At 40.7% G+C, this 14340-nt stretch overlaps 1 protein-coding gene across 1 annotated transcript; it reads right to left on the bottom strand.

Annotated features, from left to right (window-relative positions):
* Nucleotides 1-6508: 6508 nt before the first annotated feature.
* LOC130876169 (60S acidic ribosomal protein P0-like) lies at nt 6509-7404 on the bottom strand. Its single transcript, XM_057772620.1, has one exon. The coding sequence runs from the start codon at nt 7391-7393 to the stop codon at nt 6509-6511; it is 885 nt and encodes a 294-aa protein (XP_057628603.1). The 5' UTR covers nt 7394-7404.
* Between the last annotated feature and the right edge of the window lie 6936 nt (nt 7405-14340).

The raw sequence follows: 14340 nt of genomic DNA, 5'->3' as shown, positions 1-14340 counted from the left end.
ATATGTTAAGTTGGGAGCATAGCCCCCAGCCCCTGACATCCATCCCAGTCCCCCTGGCCTGGGAGTTGTATTGGTCTGGATTCCAAATCCCAGCATGCCAGGTCCTGACCCCTACCTAGAGAAGGGTCAGACCACTCCCACAGGGTATTTAAGTGGGCTCCCAGAGGAGAAATGCATGGTTCCAAGTTTGCATGTGCACCCTGCTGTCTTTTCTCCCCGCCATGTGCTCGGCCACCCGAGAGAGCTGTATCTAATAAAACAATGGGCATTTTGATTTGGTTTGATCTGACCTAATTGGATTTCTTTGCACCAGTGGAGCTGCCCCCTTTTTAACAATTTTTTCTTAACAATATGGAATACTCCCTTGAAACTTGTCATGACCTATAAATGTAGGGGTGTTACTTATGTCTCTCCCTACACCATTTTATGATGGAAGGAATAATAGAGCATGACCTTAAATTCCTATGTGAGTAAGTAACAAGTACTCATCATTAACACTTGGGGAATTTGAAGAAGAAAAGAAACAGCAATGTAAATTATTGACCAGTAGGTGTCATAGTACATGAATATTATTTCCGAGTCTTTTGGAGATTAACATCTGACTTCTTTCAGACATTTCCAAACTCCTTTTATTGCTGAGAAGGTTCTGGGGACACAGAAGTGTACAATAGTCATAATCTCAAGTACATAGGAAAGAGTCCCTCTTTAGGACAAAGTAATGTCTTATCCATAAGTGGCTGCCTGGAACTAGCTGTGTGATGTTTTACTTGTGAGTATTTTTTTTATAATGGAGTGATTTTATTTAAAGCAAATAAGAGATACAAAGGCTATAATATTTACTGTAGGAAGATAAGGCCTACTAGAACAAAAGAAGCCAACCTGGAGTCTGCTTGGAGCTGCTCAATTTCCTGTCTGTGCCTAGCCAATAGGAGCTACCAAACAGTGTTTCCTGAGTGCCTAGCAACAGGTATTGTAGGAGGTCCTGATAGTGCCTAGCAACAGGTATTGTAGGAGGTCCTGATAGTGCCTAGCCAATGTGAGACAAGCACAAGATTTCACCTGTCAATTGCCGCACAGTCTGGGTGCTAGGAGGGTATATAAGTTTTTCCCCTATTGTTAAATGAGTCTGCTGTAAGCCTTCTACCTGACTCCCAGCATCTGTGTTCATTGGTATTGTGCCTTTTCACCCCTACCGTAGAGGAAGACATTAGGCCCACCAATAATCCACACATTCTACTATCCCTTGCCATGTATTGTCCTGGTTTGCCTTGAGACTCTAAAAGCTAGAAAATTATCATCTGATACAGTTCCATGACCTAAAACTTCTGTAACTGAAAACCAAACTATCTTTTTTCAATGTTATTCAGCTTCAGATTTTTGCTTATATTATCTATAGACGAATATAACAGTTGGCCAAGAATATCCTATCTTTATTATAGGTCACTATCAAATTCCAGCTCTAGGAATATTTAGTCTCAGACATATAAGTAAATGTTCTATTGCTTAAAGGTAGTTATACTGCTCACTTTTATTTCCAACCTTTCAGACGGCTTAAAGAACAGGTCTTCTGAATGAACCCTCCTAAGCAGGATGGACTACAAACTGGACTGGACACTCTCAGGCATTGTGGTTCTAATATTTCAGTGTTTCAACATGGAGCCTCTGAGCTGAAATATTCTACAACAGGCCTACCCTACGTTTAATAGTTCCCTGACCACCTTTGTTCTTATAATGTTCATATTTCATTTCTGTGTGTCTCTCAAAAGTCTATAAGTTACCATGATGGTGAACTGTGTTTTCAACAGACTCTTAAGTTTATTTAGAATTTATACATCATAATTACATGTTTAAAAAACCAAAGAGATACTAATTGATATCGAAGCCTCAAACTATCCACATTGAAAGTGCTAAAGTGAAGGCATTTCATTTACATTTTAGACGATTATTTTAAGTTGCCATTAATGTGGAGAAAGGGTAACAGCTGGAAAGTAGGACATGGGTTCTCATATTTCTACTCCCTGTAAGGATTCCCACTATAACTTATGTAAAATAATATGTACATACCCAGCTTTCTTGCAGTTCCATTATCTGCTTGCTCTGCATGATAGGCCCAGTTCCTATGCAATTTAGTCATTCTGTGTAAAGTTAGAATGGTCAAAAAGATTGTTTAATGGTGATACTGGCTTTATGACAGGATAACATCCTTGATACTGAGTTTAAAATGGAGTAATAGCTTTATTAGTTTTTTACTATGGACATAGAGATAACTAGTGGCAGCTGGATATGTAACAAAACAGAAACTCGTTTTCCCTTTTCGAATAACAAAAGTCCGGAAAAAAACAATGATTTTTCAAAACTTATTTTCCTAGTTACATAACAGCCTGACATCGGTAAACAAGATTTCTGCATTTCCATTTGCTCCAGGCACTGATCACAGGATATCACATGACTGAGCAGAAACACTACCAGGGTTGAGTTACAGACAGTCGAATGATGAGAATGGGCAGATACGAGAGTTAAAGCTCACAATGGCTGCAGGAATAGGGAGGTCCCCACCCTCTCATAAACTTTTCTTCAAAGGATGGACCAGAAACTTACATAGCAGAACATGGATGCCCAGGAAAGCTCAACCATCACCCCTCATACACACATACACTAGTGTGGATGAGGTTTTGGGGCAGGTAGAAACTACTAAGAGATCCACTCAGAATACTTCCAGCTATATCTTTTATGGTGGAAAGGTTTATTGAGCAAAGGATTTTATCAGATTTTCATCATCACAAATTTCACCTGAAGGAAAAGGACTTCAAAGAAAACCCCAGTGCTGTGAGCACAGATCAGGCTTAATGGGCACCTGTTAAAATTCTTGTGTTTAAAGTCCTGGAACAATGATTGGAACTGGGACATGTAGGTAAAATAAAGACATGTTTTATTCCTTTTATAGAACATAGACTTTTTTTTCTCACATTATGTATCCTGATTACAGTTCCCCCCTCCCCTGCTTCTCCTGGTTCCTCCCCACTTCTCCTCTCCAGATCCACTCCATTTCTGTCTCTCATTAGAAAAAAAAATCAGGCTTCTAAGGGATAATAACAAAATATAACAAAATAAAATACAATAAGATAAAACAAAAACTGCTGGGCAGTAGTGGCTCATACCTTTAATCCCGCACTTGGGAGGCAGAGGCAGGCAGATCTCTGCAAATTCAAGACCAGCCTGGTCTACAAAGTGAGTTCCAGGACATCTCCAAAGCTACAGAAAAATTCTGTCTAGAAAAACCAAAAAAAAAAAAAAAAAGATAAAACTAAAAACATCATATCAGAGTTTGACAAGGCAACAGAAGTTCCCTTCTGAAGAGACTTCACTGTGAATCATAAGCTTGGGCATGTTGGGTATTACTTTTCATCCAACTCTAGAAAGCTTTAATTTCTTTATTTATTTCTGTCTTGACCCATTTTTCATCTAGTAGTGAGCTGTTCAGTTTCCATGAGTTTTTAAGTTTTCTGTTGTTGTTAGTATTCAGTTTTAATATCTGGTGGTCAGATAGGATGCAGGGTGTTATTTCCTTTTTTTTTTTTTTTTTTTTTTTTTTTTGGTTTTTCGAGACAGGGTTTCTCTGTGGTTTTGGAGCCTGTCCTGGAACTAGCTCTTGTAGACCAGGCTGGTCTCGAACTCACAAAGATCCGCCTGCCTCTGCCTCCGGAGTGCTGGGATTAAAGGCGTGCGTCACCACTGCCCGGCTTATTTCCTTTTATTTTATCTGTTGAGACCTGGTTTGTGTCTGAGTATGTAGTCAGTTTTGGAAAAAGTTCTGTGAGGTTCTAAGAAGAATGTATATTCTTTTATGTTTGGGTAAAATGTTCTGAAAATATCAGTTAGGTCCATTTGGTTTATGATGTCAGCTAGCTCCAGTATTCCTCTGTGTAGTTTTGTGTTCATGACCTGTCTATTGGCAAGAGTTTGATAGTAAAGTCACCCACTATCAGTGTTCAATGGTAAATATGTCATTTAATCTACAGTAGTGTTCCGGATGGAGGAAGGTCATCTGTCTATCTGTTGCTTTCATTGGTTAATTAATAAAGAAACTGCTTGGCCTGATAGGTCAGAACATAGGTGGATGGAGTAGACAGAACAGAATGCTGGGAGGAAGAAGGAAGTGAGACAGACGCCATAGCTCTCCTCTCTGAGATGGACCCAGGTTAAGATCTTTCCCCGTAAGCCACCACCTCGTGGTGCTACACACATTAATAGAAATGGGTTAAAGCAAGATGTGAGAATTAGCCAATGAGGGGCTAGAACTAATGGGCCAAGCAGTGCTTAAAAGAATACAGTTTCCATGTAATTATTGTGGGTAAAGCTAGCTGGTGGCCAGGAGATGGGCTGCAACCCTCTGCTCCCATCATCAACATGTTCCATTTATGAGCTGGTGCCCTTGTGTTTGGTGTATAGATCTTAAGAATTGTAAGTTCTCTTGGTGGATTTTTTTTCTTCCTTTGAAGTATATATGATGTCCTTCCCCATCTCTTCTGATTAGTTTTGGTTTGAAGTCTATTTTTGCCAGATAGTAAAATGCTGCATTGACTTCTCTTGGAATATCGTTTTCCATCCTTTAACCCAGAGGGAAGGTCTTCCTTTGATGTTAAAGGGTTTTTTTTTTTTTTTTTATGCATGGCCAGACAGATTTGTTGTCTCATCTATTTTGTTAGTGTCATTTTGTTGGGGAGGTGACACCATTGGTATTGAGAGTTATCAATGAGCAGTGTTCGTTGATTCCTGTTATTTTGTTGTTGTCTTGTGTGCATGTGGAGGCATGAGTGGGTAGGTGTTACTCCTTTCTTTTGATTTGCTGGTCTGGGATTATCTATTTCTTGTGTTTAAGTGGGCATGGTTAAACTCTTCTGGTTGAAACTTGCCTTCTAGTGCCTTCTGTACTTCTCAGTTTGTAGATAAATATTACTTAATTTTTTTTCATGGAATGTTTTATTTTCTCCATCTATTGTGATTGAAAATTTTTCTAGGTTTAGTAGTCTATGTGGGCATCTGTTGAATTTTAGAGTTTGTAGAACATCTGTCTAGGTCTTTCTGGCTTTTAGAGTCTTCATTGAGAAGTCAAGTGTGATTTTAATAGGTGCCTTTATATGTTACTTGGTCTTTTTTTCTTGATTATTTTAACAGTCTTTCTTTGTTCCGCACACTTAGTATTTTGATTTTTTTATGCGGTGAGGGGACTTCTATATGCATCATATAAATAATGCACATTATTTTGAGTCTGGATTTGTTGGTTTTTTATTTGCTTGTTTGTTTGTTTTTGTCTCAAAAAGGCAAAAACAAACAACATAACACTGGCTAGACAGAAGTTCTTTGTAGATGAACCTGGTCTCCATTTTTGCCTTTTGAGGGCCAGAAGGGCATGTGCCATCATGCCGTTTAGATCATATTGTCATAATGTTTTTGAAGTGGTTACATTGTTAAGTGCAACAAAAATCCAGTCTTTTTATTGCTGTGAATGATGAACTGTGAGTGTTAAGAATCTGGTACTGGTTAACACTTTTGTTTGATTACAAGTCTGAGCTGTTAGGAAGAAAATTGATGTAAACCTTCATATACAAACGTGTATGTGCATACACACACACAAACAGAAATTAAGAATGTCTAGGTTCATAAGCCACTACATATGTTTATGCAGCTTTTTAATATATCACTGAACACTCATTCACATACACTACATGTATGCTTTAATTAAGCAAGCCAAAGATGATAGAAATAAATTATTTTGGCAGACAACAAGGATATACAGAGGCAAATGTCTTGAGGTAGGCATGAGCTTCGTTATTCAGCTATTAAGAGAACAGTAGAGACAGACTTGTTTTTCTCCCCATACTGTCTTAATGTAGAATGCAATATAAACAAACATGAACACATGATAGACACACATGACATAAGAACAGCAATAAGGTAGAAAGCTTTTAACCTTATATGTCTTTGGAGGGAATAAAGTTGATACCCAGGGCCCTGTAAAGCTGTTCTTTTCTTTGTTGCCAGTCTACCTGTTTCGTTGGCTACCTTTAGTCCTGGAAAGTGTTCATATCTGGGATTGGCCCCCCTTTCGGAATCTTGTCTTTAAGATCAAGAAGGCAGTGTCCAGCAGCCAAATCCATAGGGCAAGAGGTAGCTGTATTATTAATACTCCTTGGGCTAACACAGTTATTCAGGTTAATAAAGTCTAATAGTCTCTGAAAAGTTAAAAGAAAAACAGAGCAATTGGCTCAGCACAAGACTTACTCAGAAAAGGACTTACCCAATGGGTAAAGGGTCTGTCTTCGTTAGGGTTTTTATTGCTGTGAAGAGACATCATGACCACGGCAACTCTTTTTTTTTTTTTTAACAGAAGTAAGCTTTTATTTCTATGTTTCTTGGATTAAGTTGTCTGAATTGGTTGCTTTGAGAGGATTAGTTAAAGAGACCAAATCCCATATGTTCATCTGATTCCTCCGACTCTTCCTTGGCTTCAGCCTTTGGCAGCAGCAGGAGCAGCAGTGGTGGTAGTAGCCACAGGGGCAGCAGCCACAAATGCAGTTGGATCAGCCAAGAAGGCCTTGACCTTTTCAGCAAGTGGGAAGGTATACTCAGTCTCCACAGACAGAGCCAGAACCCGCTTGTACCCATTGATGATCGAGTGTGGCACTGAGGCAACAGTCGGGTAGCCGATCTGCAGACAAACACTGGCAACATTCCGGACACCCTCTAGGAAACGAGAGTGCAGAGCCTGCTCTGTAATGTCAAGCACTTCTGGGTTGTAAATGCTGCCATTGTCAAACACCTGCTGGATGATCAGCCCAAAGGAGAAGGGGGAGATGTTCAGCATGTTCAGCAGTGTGGCTTCACTAGCTCCTACTTTGTCTCCAGTTTTTATCAGCTGCACATCACTCCGAATTTCAATGGTGCCCTTGGAGATTTTAGAGGTGATGCCTAAAGCCTGGAAAAAAGAGGTCTTCTCGGGTCCCAGACCAGTGTTCTGGGCTGGCACAGTGACCTCACATGGGGCGATGGCACCAGCACTGGCAGCAGCTGGCACCTTTTTGGCCAGTAACATGTCCCTAATCTCAGTAAGGTCCTCCTTGGTGAACACAAAGCTCACATTGCCCCGGATATGAGGCAGCAGTTTCTCCAGAGCTGGGTTGTTCTCCAGGTGCCCCCGGATGGCCTTCCACATCATGGTGTTCTTGCCCATCAGCACCACAGCCTTCCCTCGCAGGGACATGTGGATCTGCTGCATCTGCTTGGAGCCCACATTGTCTGCTCCCACAATGAAGCATTTTGGATAATCATCCAAAAGTTGGATGATCTTAAGGAAGTAGTTGGACTTCCAGGTCGCCCTGTCTTCCCTGGGCATCACGGTGGTGCATCAGGAATTGCCAAGCAGGGTTTAAGGACGATGTCACTCCAATGAGGATGTCTGCCAAGCCACGGCAACTCTTATAAAGGAAACATTTAATTGGGATGATTCATTTATAGTTTCTGAAGTTTAATCCATTATCATCATGGTAGAGAGCATGGCAGCTTGCAGGCAGATGTGGTGGAGGAACTGCTGATAGTCCTACATCTTGCAGGCAACAGAAAGTCTACTAAGGGAAATGTGAGTGAAAGAGACCACAAAGGCTGCCCCCACAATGACACACCTCCACCAGCAAGGCTACACCTCCTAATAGCGCCACTTCCTTAGGGGACCATTTTTATTCAAACTGCCACAGGATTGGAAGGGTAAGAACCGATTTAATCATGGAGATCAAGAATTAGGGATTCTTTAAGTTCCCATATGTAAGGGAAATCAAGGTAGGAAACAGACTCAGTCCTTAGAGAACAACAGTTGCTCAGTGATGCTCTGAGTATCCTTTCCAGTTGGCTAATGATGTCGTCTGAATAGCTGTTTTCACACACAGTTTCATGCAAGGTTTCATACTAAAGGTAAGGTCTGAAAGTCACAGCTAAGTCAGAATCTGGCCCCATCAAAGCTTCCCAGCTGTCCCTTGTGCTGCTGAGGGTCTGTGATTAAAAAGAGAACATAGACTCTAGTAGTCCTCGAGAGTCTAGGCATTTTCTTTAAGGGAGTTGGTGTGGGAAAATGGTCTGCATTCTGTCAATTATATTTTAATAAAACGCTGATTGGCCTGTAACCAGGCAGCAAGTATAGGCAGAACAAGCAGACAGGAAGTAGAGGCAGGTCAATGAGAACAGGAGAACTCTGGGAAGAAGGAAGTAGATTGTGCAGTCCTGACCCAGCCACAGAAGTAAGATGTGACTGCCTCACTGAATAAGGTACCAAGCCACGTGGCTAATACAGATAAGAATAATGGGCTAATATAAGCTATAAGAGTTAATAAGAAGCCTGAGATACTGGGCCAATCAGTTTATAGTTAATGTAGACCTCTGTGTGATTTCTTTGGGACTTAATGATTGCAGGAACCGGCAGGACAGAAAACTCAGTCAACAAATGGCCCTCCTGTTACAAGGAGTGACAGGAAGTTATCTTTTTTCCCCCATTGGATGTAGTTTCCTTCTTTTCAGTAGCTTGTGTGATCCAGAGAGCACAGGGATGTGACAGAACACTGCAGACAGGGAGGGGGTATATAACCTGAATCCTGTTATCTATTGTATTCTGTTCAATAAGTGAGGTCTGGCCATCAAGAGCGGTTATCTAGGATAGTGGCGCTTTCTTCTTTTATTTGTTCTTTGCATAAACCCCTAAGCTGATAGAGAGCCACAAAAGCTTGAACCATAAAGCAATTAAGACCCCCTTCCCCAACTCCTATGAAGCACATCTAGCTATCAGATGAAATTATACTTTAAACATCCTTTGTCTGTCCCATTTTCCCTATTACTCAGGTCATTTTTGTTCTAGATGATGTTAAAAGTAAAATATTAGCTTCACTTTTGTTCTAGATGATGTTAAAAGTAAAATATTAGCTTCAATTTTTTGGAATCTCAGGGCCTACATTATGTCAATTTTTGGGACTGCATCATAATGTGAAATCCAGGGGGAACATCACAAGTGAAAATTACTAGGGACTCTGATATGGAGAGAAGTAGAGAAGTGTTCCTCTCATCCACCAGGTTGTCAAAGAAATGTGATGAGTGTGAGCCTCTTTTCCATCTTCCCAACCCATGGGAAGTCTGAGCAGAGCCAAAGGGGGATCTGAATTGCTAGTTTGAGTTCCTACATTCTTTTTAACTTACTTTTTCCCCAGCCAAGGTTTGAAACTATTGTTTATTTTTTCTCTCTTTTCCAGAACTAAAGCTCACAAGTTTTGGATGCTAACTCATACTTTGAGCATCCCTGGGGCTATTTCTTTTGTCTCAGTAAAATAAGGTTGCTCTCCCAAGAAGCTGTTTTTTAAAGCTTATTATGCACTAATAATGAGAATATTAACTACTACTACCACCACCACTACTACTACTAATATAAGAATAGTGGGAATGGGTGAGCAGATGCTAGCAACATGGGTATATCTAGGGAGTCCTTCACAATCAGTGGCTTGACGTACTGAGGCCATGGTGCAGCCAAGTGGGCACCACTATCTTTATCTGAGCCATCAGATATCCTGTGGACAATGTCATGGGCACCACTGCCTAGCTTGTTCATGTTCTCTTTGGCTTCTCTTCTGCCTATGGCTGGGAGACAGTTCTGTGCAAGAGTGAGTCTCTTTATCATTGGAGCATAAGTCCTTATCAGGACTATCGTGTCTCTCAGATTACATACAAACTATCACAAGTAGTTACTTCCCAAATTTAGGAACTTAAAGAAAATGGACTAAGAAAGAAAACTGAGGATGCTTTTTATTAGCATTCCGAAGGAGAGCAATAAAGCAGGTAACCTGTAGATTTTGGAAGAGAGGCCTGCCTAGTTTTTATGTAAGTAGCCCCATGGCAGATGTTGGAAATAGATCTATTTGTGTTGCACAAGGAAACATATGAACAAAGCAAAAGTAACTTTGTGGGACAGTTTCTTTGTGTAAAAAGGGGTTGTCATTACCTGAACCATGTTAGCAGCTACACTGGTGCCCATAATTCATTTAGTTTTTATTTTAACCCAAATCATGACTGTCTTTTTTTCCCCATTGGCTGAGGTCTGATCTCACATACTTTTGTGATTGGCTGGTTTTAAAATGCAGCAAGGGGTTCTAATGCCATCAGGTTTGAGGAACATAACAGGACCTTTGCATAATAAACAAAATATTTTACGAGCATGGGGAGATAAAAAGATTTGCGTGAAAATTCTACAATGTAGGGGAGATTGCCTTGGCAGTCTAGCAATCTTTTATAGAAAAAAAAAAAAAAACTTCCCACAGACAAGCAACCACATGGTTTTCCAGAGAAAGTTGACGAAGGCCAAAGTGTTAGGAAAAATGAAAGAAATAAGAAAAAATAAAGAAACAGTTTGGGACATATGTCACACACTATAACACCCCCCCACATACATATAAGTTATAAACACACACACACACAAATATAAGTCATACACACACCTCACTTCTTATTTAAACTTCTGAAAAATAAATAACTAGATCTTGAAAAGAGAGAGTAATCAAATATGATAGCTATATTGGAACAAGAATAAAAACTATATACATTTCTCATCAGAAAGCATGTAATCAGGGAGAGAATGCTATAACGTATTTTAGGTGTTGAAAGATAAAACAAAATAAAAGCAGATAGAAAATTACCTGTCATAAATGTGAGGGAAATGTCCTGAAAATGTGAAAGAAATAAATGCTTTGGGGGACTTGAGCTATACCTCAGTTTGTATTACCAGACTGAGGGGCAAAGCCTCTGCCCCAACAAAGCAGATTTAGCTACCTGTCCTCAATACGCCAATTAAAATAGCTGAATTAAGAGCAAAAAGCATAATAGAGAGATTTATTCAATCCTACACACATGTCAAGCCTATCTTTGGTGAGTGAAGTGTCATGAAAGCTGCAGTAGAGGGCCAGAGGTATGCATGTCTAAGGTGCTCAAAGCCAGAATGTGGTTGGGCCAACTCACATCTGACCCCCGACTGTCTTTTGGAAAAGGTAGATAAACAACTTCTATGTTTTCTGGAGAGAAAACTTTCTCATCTACCTGGCTCAGGCTTTTGGCTTTTTTTTTCTCCCAGCATGGGGGAAAGTCCAAGTTTGGGGGGTCCATTACTTCATTACTCTGATAAGTGACACATAAATGATAAATGGCTCTTTAGAATGTCTTGATTCTTGTGGCAGTTACCAAAAGGACTAACCACTGCTTTCAGAAGCAGGTATGTCAAAGAAGGTAACACTGTCTTGTACTTTTAATAAAGTATTAATAAACTTTAAAGGTAGGCAAATACCTATCAGGGGAACAGCCCATCCTTCCTGAATACCTCAGAGATGATTACAAAAGAATCTTTAAAGATAGAGGGAAAAGTCCCCATTAGTACTCTGATTTTAAGGGTTTAACTTCCCCTCCACTATCTCAGCTAAGTCCTTAGTGTAAAGCTGGAAAGGATCCTTTGTTGTTGAGAAGACCTGTGTGGTATAAAAATAGGTCAAGGGGACCAGAAGAGAACAAGACTCATGCCTTATGCAATTCTTAGAGCCTCTTTGTGTGCCTCTTTTTCTCCAAAAGAAGGAAGAAAAGTCATCTTGTTTGTACACTGTGTCTGGACAATGATCTCTTTCATTTTACACAGGAGCATCTATAGTTAGCTCCAAGGGGCACCAGACTGTCCTTCAGCTTTTCCATGCTGTAAGGTGTCTATAAACTGAGAATCATGTCACCATACTGCTGCTTGTGAGAAAAGCAGTGTCAGAAGATAAGTAATAGGGGTATGGACTGCAGATTCTGCCACTGGGAACCACTGACTTCATGGACAGGGATGCAGTGACAGTCAGGCAGGGCCTGTTGAGCATCCACAGTGGTCTGTTCTGTGCTCTGGGTTAACTCTTGGCTAGTAGCCTGTCACAGTTGGGTTGTGCCTATTGAGCATACACAGTGGTCTGTCCTCGCCCATTGTGTTAGGGGTGTTGGGTAGTAACCTGTCTGAGTCTTGCTGCTGTAGTTCCAGCACCACATCTGGAACCAAGGCAGGAAGAAGAGAAAGAGAAGGAAAGTGTGGTCTGCTGATACTATGCTGGCCACAATTATGTTGCCTAACTCTGGGGACTCAGGCAAGGTTGGGAACTCAAACGCTCAGCTTTGCTACCTCCATAGTAGAATCAAGGCTAAGAGAGTGAAACTTAGTGAGATGATCCAAGATTCTACTATCAAAAAGGAGGCAAGAAAGGAGCCTAAGATGAGAGACTGAAGAAAAACAGAGCACTTCTGCAATGTCAGACATGAAGAGCCATCAGAGATGCAGCCCCCTTCTTTCCCTTCTCCTTTCAAGGAAAAGTATACAGAGACACACAGGGAAGGTGCTAAGAATGTAATTTGAAACCAAGCTGGCAATTTTCTGATTGGATCTGATGAGAAATACAGTGAACTGTGGATTCTGCTTTTTAAAACCCATGCAAATTGTGATTCTGGGCCACTTTCTGGAAACTCAGAGATGGACCTGACCAGAGAGAGTCCATTGACCTGTCCAGCATTTAATTAAAGCTATCTTCAAATTTGGCTTTAAACTGTGGTAGTGGTCTGACTTTTGGCAAGTCAAGTAGGGTTATCATAATAAATGTGGCAAGTTTCCAAGATGGCCTTCTTCTTCCTCACCCTCCTGGCTTGAAGTTTGCTATCTATCTATCTATCTATCTATCTATCTATCTATCTATCTATCTATCTATCTATCTATCCAAAATGTCCTATAGGTATTTGGGTTTTTTTTTGTTTGTTTGTTTTGTTTTGTTTTTGTTGTCTTTTTTTTTTTTGTTGTTGTTGTTTTTAGAAAGAGGGTTTCTCTGTATCTTTGGAGCCTATCCTGGAACTAGCTCTTATAGACCAGGCTGGCCTCGAACTCACAGAGATCCGCCTGCTCTGCCTCCCCAGTGCTAGTATTAAAGGCGTGCGCCACCACCGCCCGGTGGTCCTGTAGGTTTTTGACTCCCTCCAGCAGTCCCACTAATGCACTGACTTAACAAGTTCAAAGAGGGATCATGGCATGATGCACACAAGTTATGGGCCAATCACTTATCTTCTCTTTCTTCAAACTGACCACCCCTAAATTAATGGGGCAAACTTCAGAAACTTTAAAATCCCAAGTCCTGAGAGACTGGATTTTTTTTCTTTCAGAGACTCCCCACTCTGATTTGTAGAGGGTCTTTTTCTCCATGTGTCTACTGTATGCATGCATTTCCTTACCCCCAATAAACACCATTCTTCAGCTGCTGATTCTGTCTGCTGTTGTCTGTGGTATCTGGGATTTCTCGGCTGTACCTCTTGCACTTGAGAATTTTCCGCCTTTTAATTCTTTCACTGGCAGAGAAAATTAACCCAATTAGGTCCCCAAGACTGTGCCACTTGCAGGCGAAACTAACAGGGCTTCTTGTACGAAAAGATAATTTTTCCACCCCAGTGACATATTTCAACATGATCTTTAAATCCCTCTTATACGGAAAAGAAGTCGTATAATGCTTTTCTCCAATTTCAGGAAACAACGTTGGTTGAGACAAGCTACCTTGTCTTGGGGAAGAAGACCCTGCACAGTCAATACCTTGCTGTGCCAGTGACTGTGCTGCCTATGAAAAAGAGTTGTAAGCATCATATGGTTTTGCTTTCTCAGCGGCTATTAGCAAGTGCTAATACTTGGAAGGTGTTGATGAAACCAAGACTCGTTCTCAGGTTGTATGGAAGCCAAAGATCTATCTTTGTTCCCAAGACATCTAGTGATCCATCACTTGGTCTTATTCTCTGGGCTTCTGGGAGAGTTAAGAAAATCAGCTAAATATTTGGGAGCAGCCAGTTTTTCTTATGAATATGCATGACTTTATCTTGCAGTGCCTTAGGTAGGAACATCTATTTATCTTGCAAATGGCTCTTTCTAGTCATTCTAATATCAAGACTAATGATGTGTGGACAGAACATAATCAGAAGCCATCCTCACAATAAAATGATCCTGCACTTCATCACCCAGTTCTTTGATATGCAAAGTCAACAGTGTACTCAGAGAATGAAGAATGGAGCCTCTGTGGCAGAGCCAGTCAGCTTCCGGAGAAGCAGATAGGCAGAAAGTGGGCTGCTTTTGATGGAGATGCATGTGCAGGATGCCACTAGGCAGGGGCATGTGCAGGAGGGAACCCAAACTGTTTTACATTGAAAAGTTTATTGGGATGCTGAGAGAAGGACAAGAAAATTAGGAGGAGCCTCGTGATTTAGAACTGTTGCAGAAAGGAT

Source organism: Chionomys nivalis, chromosome 6 (assembly GCF_950005125.1).
Source record: "Chionomys nivalis chromosome 6, mChiNiv1.1, whole genome shotgun sequence".
NCBI classification, from domain to species: domain Eukaryota; kingdom Metazoa; phylum Chordata; class Mammalia; order Rodentia; family Cricetidae; genus Chionomys; species Chionomys nivalis.
The sequence above is the reverse complement of the archived record's forward strand: the minus strand, read 5'-3'. Positions and strand labels throughout refer to the sequence as shown.

Bases quoted from the DNA above. Each gene is read 5' to 3' on its own strand.
- LOC130876169 (XM_057772620.1), bottom strand. From the start codon at position 7,393: ATGCCCAGGGAAGACAGGGCGACCTGGAAGTCCAACTACTTCCTTAAG.